At 46.4% G+C, this 7,208-nt stretch overlaps 1 protein-coding gene across 4 annotated transcripts in view; it reads left to right on the forward strand.

Moving 5' to 3' along the window:
• Positions 1 to 229: 229 nt before the first annotated feature.
• The window catches only part of ITGB8 (integrin subunit beta 8), a 91,360-nt gene continuing 84,381 nt past the window's right edge, over positions 230 to 7,208 (forward strand). Inside the window, exon 1 of one of the 4 annotated variants that reach the window (XM_008261486.4) lies at positions 230 to 1,037. In XM_008261486.4, the coding sequence (XP_008259708.3) occupies positions 911 to 1,037 (127 nt within the window). In that variant the 5' untranslated portion in view covers positions 230 to 910. 4 annotated transcript variants of the gene reach the window in all.

A 7,208-nucleotide genomic window follows, 5' to 3' on the forward strand; every position in this document is an offset into this window, starting at 1 on the left:
CGGGGCAGGACCACGCCAACCCCCCACCCCCCGGCCCGCCGCCGGCCTCGCCTCCCTGGCGTCCTGGCCGGCTGCACGCCCCCCGAGCGCGCCAGCTGCCCGGGCTCTGGGCGGCGGACGCCCGGGCCGCGCACTGGAGCCAAGGACCAGGGCACGCAGCCCCCGCCCCGCGAGGCTGGGCTCCCGCACCCCCCGGCAGAACCTCCCCGCCTGCGCTCGCGGCCGTGCGCTCCACTCGCGGCCAGGCAGGGCGCGGCGATGGCTCGCGCGGAGCCTGCGGGCGTCGGCAGGCGCTGCTAGGGCGCTCCCGGAGCCGCCTCCCCGGCTGCTGGCGCCCAGAGCTTCCTCCCTGGCCCGCCGGGCCGCGGGGCTGCAAGCCGGGGGACGTGGCCTCTCCTGCCCACCTGTGGAAGGAGCTCGCGCCGATGGCTGCGCCCTCCGGCCTCGCAGGCGTCCCCTCCCACTAAGGCAGCATCACCCAGCGAATGTACTTTAGGGTGGTTTCCCCCTCCCCAGCTTCGGGCTTTGTTTGGGTTTGATTGTGTTTGGCTCTCCGCTAAGCTGATTTATGCAGCACAAGCCCCATCGGCTGGCGAGAAACAAAAGCTCTTTTCTTTGTCCCGGGAGCGGGCTTGCGGAGCCCCGGCTCGCGTCGGCGACGCGGGGCCATCGGCCGTCGCGGGAGGCGCTGCTGGCCGAGGCCGCGCCGAGCTGGGAGGGCCGCGGGGGCCCTGGGATGCCGAGCGGCGCCGGGGCCCGCGTACCTGCACCGCCTGCCGGGGAGCGCCTGCCAGGCCTGCTGGAGACGTCCTAGCCGGGCTCGGCCCGGGCCCCGAGGTGCGCCCGGGAGGCGCGAGCGCGCGTCCCCAGAGCGGCCAGGCGGCGGGCGCGGGGCGGGCCGCTGTGCAGTATGTGCGGCTCGGCCCTGGGTCTCCCTCCCGCCGCATTCGTCCGCCTGCGCAGCTGCCGGCCAGGTCCTGCGGCGTTCCTCCAGGCGGCCTGGGTGCTCTCACTTGTTCTCGGACTGGGTCGAAGCGGTAAGTTGTTTGCTTTTTCTCCTTTGCTTCTGGGCGCGCTCCGGGAGCTGCCTCGGCCGCAGCTTGACCCGGCAGGTAAAGGGCAGACGTCGGAGCCGGAGGCGGTGCGAGGGGCCGGGGAGTGCTGCCGCGTCCCCAGAGGCCGGGTGTCGCGTTTTCGCGCCCCGCAGTGACGGCGATCGCGAACTGCGCTGGGAGCTGCGGCGCGTTGCCTTCAGGTGCTGGGGCCCGCAGCGACGGAACGCAAGTTTGGGGGTGCGTTTGCAGCAGCCAGTGGAGGGTCTCGGTGCCGCCTCGGTCCCCGTGCGCCCATCCTTCCAGCTCTGGGGTCCACTGACCGCTACCTTGTATCTGACCCGAGGCGGTGGATCGATTTGCTGACGCTGAGAGGGACAGGTCCTTTTCGACACAGAAGTTTCTTTTCTCTGCTTAGTTTGAATGAAGTAAAGGCGTTTAAGGAAGAGCCCTGCTTGCAGCTTTATGAAATAAAGAAGTCGGCTTCCCAGCTACTCAATCCCTCCCTGAGCTCAGTCTCCAAGAATCCTGGACCAGGACTGACCAGTGCAGGCTGTCCGCCCGGGTAGGAGCTGCCTGAAGTTGGAGAAGTCAGTGTGTTCTAAACTTGGTTTTTCTCATCTGTAAAATGGGGGTGTTAGTACCCCCTCCAAGTCACAAAGGAAAGCTCAAGTCAGATAATACAGGAATAAGGTGTTTGGGGTCTCTTATGCAGTCAAAATCAAATGTGAGGTAGTAGTATTGGCTTGTCAGCACATCATAAAACAACGTAAATAAACATCATAACCATCAGTTTACCGTGGATTCTTACTGGGTTTTCCATGTGGGCAAAATATTTATTCTTACCAATGTAGTGAATAGTTTTTTTTTTTTAAATCACTTTTTCTCTGCTTGCTCCATGAGTCTTTATATGTTATTAGAGACTTAACTCCAATCCCTCTGGTTCAAGGGAAGCTCAATGAATAATCGTGATTGTTTGGTGGACCAATACTCCTGCGCTTTGAATTGATGTGCCAAGCTTCTGCCTGAAGCTAATTAAAATGGTCAAATCCTAACCTTATAAATAAGGGTGTATAATAGAAACAAGCAACTAGCTTCATTTAATTATTGCGTATACAGTTGTCTAATATTTGCTTCAGAGAGATTTACTCAGTGATCTGAAATGAAGGCAGAGTAAATTTTTTATCTTGCGGTTGCTTTTTGGCTTATAACCTAAGTGAAACTTCAGGCAAAGGAAAAAGTAACATTCATTATCAATTATCTCTTAAATGGAACATGCATTTGTTTCAGCAGATTTTCCACTGTGCATAATTTCATCCTGTTGCAATAAGTAATAAAGTACTTTTCTAGATTTAGTAAACACTAGTAAAATAACCAAAACAGAATGGAGTGTATTCTGTTCCCAATATATACTAAAGAGGAAGAAGTCCTACTTGTCTCTAGAATTTGCTAAAAACGGTTAAAATTTTTTCTTTTAAAGTCACTGTGCTTGTGAACATAAGTTCAGTTCTTGTGTAACAGCATTGTATTTCCAAGTAGGGACCAGACTGTCTTGAAGCAAATTTTCTGAATGGGCCTCCTTGCACCTGCAGACCTGAAAGGAGAATGCTTATCTGAAATCAGAACAAGGCATCCTTCCTACCACCACCCCCTACCCGCTCTGTCAATGTACAAAGGTTTGTGATGTGTAGTGATTTGCATGGCAGTTAAAAACATGCAAAAAATTTAAATTATAGCCAGTACAACTCAGAAAATTAGAGATCAGTGTAAACTGTTGTACTTTCGTGATAGAGCTACAAGTCTCAAATTATATGTCTTCACAGTGCAAATTAGATGCTTAAAGCAGAATAGAAATTTAGGTATCAGTTACAAAGGAAATCTTGTTCCCATGCTCAGTAGTTTACACCAAGAAAACATTGAGGGCTAAAGAAAGCCACACAAAAGAGACCAGAAGCTCTATGAGAACAATGTCACTTTGGGTTTACGTTTTAAAGCAGCGTTTCCAAGTCTCAAATACATAGTGTGCATTTAATGATGAACATATAGTGAGCAGAGGGGTGTTCTTCATAAAATACAAGTGTTTCTTATGAAGAGGAAAATTAGTTTTCACTTCCCTGGTGGAAATTTTCAACAGTTAGAGAAACAACAACATTAGAAATTGATTAATGATTAACCGGAAAACATAAAGACTACCTGGTGGTTAATACGTGAAGAATTGATGTAGCGACTCTGTTGATACTACTTTCGCTTATTTTAAAGGGTTAGGAAAGAACTTTTGTTCCCTAAAATTTTATATAGCTGTATGAGTGACAGATTTCAGAAATCACAATTTCTTTTTAAAATGTGGAAACTATTATTGCCATGAAATTTCACTGTCTATTCAACTCTCCACTATTTGTTTTCTAAAATGACAATAAACTAAATTAGCATGCCTTAGTGACCGTAGCTTACTTTCCTCAAAACATATTTCATAGTGTTAGTGTTCTCAGGGTTATTTATGCTTACTTAAAGTAGTCAGATGTTTAAGAAAGCCAAGGCTTCATTTAAACAGCTTGTCTTCCACATTACTTGCATAATAAGGACCCTCATTAATTCTATCTTAAAGCAGCAGAGTTGACTTCTGATCATTTAAAAGGTCATCTATGCTTGCTACGTATACAAAAGCAAAGTAATTGATATGATTTGAAAAACACCAGAAAATTTTATGTGCCCCCAAACAGCTCCTTCTCTTGTTAGCAATATCTGAAATTTGCCACTTAATGAAATTTGGGTGAAAAACTATGATAGTGACCCTGTGTTTCTTTTAATATTTAATATTATGTAATGGAAAATTCAGGCATATACAGAAGGAGAGAGAACGATATCAGAACCCATCTTATGTCCATCACCTGGCTTTAGTCATCATTAAATCAAAGCCAAATTCTTCCATTGCTGCTCCCACCCAGCTCATCTTTTTCCCCCAACTAAGTTATTTTGAAGCAAAACTCTCATATTACTTTATCCTAAACTATATCTAGTAAATTGAAGCACTCCTGGATAAGAAACACATTCTCACTAATTTCCAAAACATGAATTCTAAAATGAAATTTAAGACCACCAGAGTGTTCACAATCTTTTAAGGGAGGAACTGTGGAGGAGAAAGAGGAAAGACAGTCACTGTTTCAGCCACTTACAGCTCAATGCGTCTATTCTGGTTCCATTAAAAAATCTTTTTCTTGAAAAGCATGTGTATCTGATAGCTTTTTTGGTATGTATGCATATGAAGAGGAACAAAAATAACAGGAATAAATCTACTCCCCCAGACACACATTAAATACTTTATCCCAGTGGGATCCCAGCAGGTGTACCTTGGGAAAGTTGTGATTGTAAAGATGTCCCTCTGTCTCTTTTATTATCCACGTTTCTCCTCTGCTGGATTGCTCATAGCAGTGTCTACATGTGCTGCAGTATCTCACCTTTCCTATCCCTCACTCTCCTTTTGCTACACGTCCTTGAAAGAAGTGTCCATACTTCTAGCTCCAATTCTTTTTAGCAGCTTCTCTTTGAATCCATTGCAGTCAGGCTTTCTTTGTCATCATTGCAGCCCCGCTCTCTTCAGATCAGAGTGACCTCTTCAAGTTTTGGCCTTCCTCCTGCTGGACCTGTCATTGGTCAGTGACATGACAACTGTGACCTATCTTCCATGGCAGCTCTTCTCCCCTTGGCATCCTGAACCCACACTGCCCTGTGTAAGCTCCTTCTTCATCTCTGGTGTTGGTTTTTTCTCATCTCCCACTTCCAAAAGTAGAGACATCCCAGGATTCATTCCTTAGAATTTCTCTTCTCCTTAGCTGGTGTGTCTTCAGGTGAGCTGACTCAGTCTTGGATCTTAGATGCCGTTTCTAGGCTTATACGTCGCAGCTACAAATCTCCAGTGCTGACTTCTGCAGAGAGTTCAGCGAACTGCCCAGTGCAACCTCTTACAGTGATAAGAACAGACATCAGTTCAACATCTTAACTCTGTGTGTAAATCAGCTCAGATTCAATCAAAGCCGAAAGCCCTGTTTTCTTTCCCAAGAGTACTCCTTTGGTAATCCTTGTCATCTCAGTACATGTCACAGCAGTGTCCCTGCACTTGAGGCTAACACCGTGTTCTCATCTTTCCTGCCTCGCCCTCACATTCCACAGTCAGCTCATCACCCCCACTGCCTCCACCTTGGTCCATGCCACCCTCTTTGGCTCAGCCTCTCAAATGCCTGCTCAGTGGCCTCTCTACTTCACAGCACAGCCAGATTCAAGTTTTCAGAACCGGCGTCACTTCTCCTCTCAGAACTCTCCATGCTGCGTGGTTGAAGGCCAAGTCTACACACGGCATCCACAACTCTACGGGCAGCTAGATCTGTTGACTGTGTGGCCTCATCTCCTTATCCTCTCTTTCCCTCTCTCTTTGTTCTGGCGGTACTGTTCCTTGCTACACCCTAGATGCACTAAGCACAATCCTGCCTCCACTCTGGAGCCTTCTGTTCCCTCTGCCTGGAACGCTGTTCCCTGGGATGTCTTGCTGACTCCTCTCTCGCTTCTTCCAAACATCTACTCGGGTGTCACCTTATCAGAGGGGGCCCTTGGCATCCTTTCATATGTATGTGTCCATTTGCTTACTGTCCTTCTTCCATCCTGCCAACCCTGAAGTGAAAATACAGCTCACAAGGAAAGAGACTTTGTTCTCTTTCATAAGAAAATGCCAGCCATGTGAAAAGTACTCAGCATACAGTTCTTGAATAAATAAGTAAATTTCTTCTCAGTATTATCTCAGGTTGATGCCCTGTTCACATTCCAAGACAAAGCTTCATTTGGTTTCTTGCCCTCTGTTGTCTTTGTAACCAAGGTGAACTGAACAATTGTGTTCTGGTATATTTGATCATAAATTAAATAACAGTCTTCTTCTAGAAAAATAATTAAAAGTATTTCTACATTTACTATGAATGCAGGGAAGACCTAGTTTACTGAATAATGCCAATTTTGCTGTAATTTTTTTAGCCATTCAGAATTCATAAAATAGGGTTAGCCTTCCAACTTCCTTTTTTGGGAGAATTTTGAAAAGTATAGGTTTTCTCAGGTGCTAAAACCACATATGGAATCCTAAAAAGTAGTGGAATTGATTAGGTATAAAAAAGTTCTCAGAATAATTTTGGCATATTTTAAAATGTATGTTGAAGTTTTAAAGGTATTATATTATTTACTCAGGTTAATCATGTCTTGCTTAGACTATAAACAAAATTAGTATTAAACCAAAAAAAGTAAAAAGGTATAGCTCAGAAAAGAAGGGAAAATTTTTGAATAACAGTTAATATAGGTTATTAACAAGATAAATATAATAAATTTCATTTAAATGTGATTGTTGAGAGATCTGAGAAAGCTTATGATATAGCAATACTACAATACTTTTTTTGTTTTCCTACATTCCTTTTTTTTAAAAAGATTTTATGTATTTATTTGAGACAGAGAGAGGGAGAGACAGAGAGGTCCCATCTGCTAGTTCACTCCCCAAATGGCTGCAATGGCCAGAACTGGGCCAATCCGTAGTCAGGAGCTAGGAGCTTCTTCCAAGTCTCTCATGTGTGAGTGCAGGGGCTTGGGCCATCTTATACTACTTTCCCAGCCGTAAGCAGAGAGCTGGATTGGAAGTGGAGCAGCCAGAATAGAACCAGCATCCCTATGGGATGCTGGCGCCCCCCACTTTTGAGTGAAACTTCCTTACAGAAAATAAAGGATACAGGGTCACCTGGTCTTTGTTCCTTAACATTTCAGAGTCTGGGTAAGTTTTATCCAGGTACAAATCACTTGGTCTTAAATTCCTCACTTTGGTGTTCAGCCACCCATCCCCCACCAAAGGCCAATTTATTGAACACTCGTGTGGGTGTCAGAGGCTGCTATTTTGATTTAAAGTTCTTTAGCATATAGAGCCAGACTTTATGTAGACATCAAGTTTTTTGTTTGTTTGTTTTTTTGACAGGCAGAGTGGATAGTGAGAGAGAGAGACAGAGAGAAAGGTCTTCCTTTGCTGTTGGTTCACCCTCCAATGGCCACCGCAGCCGGCGTGCTGTGGCCAGCGCACCGCGCTGATCCGAAGCCAGGAGCCAGGTGCTTCCTCCTGGTCTCCCATGGGGTGCAGGGCCC

The sequence above is a fragment of the Oryctolagus cuniculus genome, chromosome 16 (assembly GCF_964237555.1).
Source record: "Oryctolagus cuniculus chromosome 16, mOryCun1.1, whole genome shotgun sequence".
Classification (NCBI taxonomy): Eukaryota; Metazoa; Chordata; class Mammalia; order Lagomorpha; family Leporidae; genus Oryctolagus; species Oryctolagus cuniculus.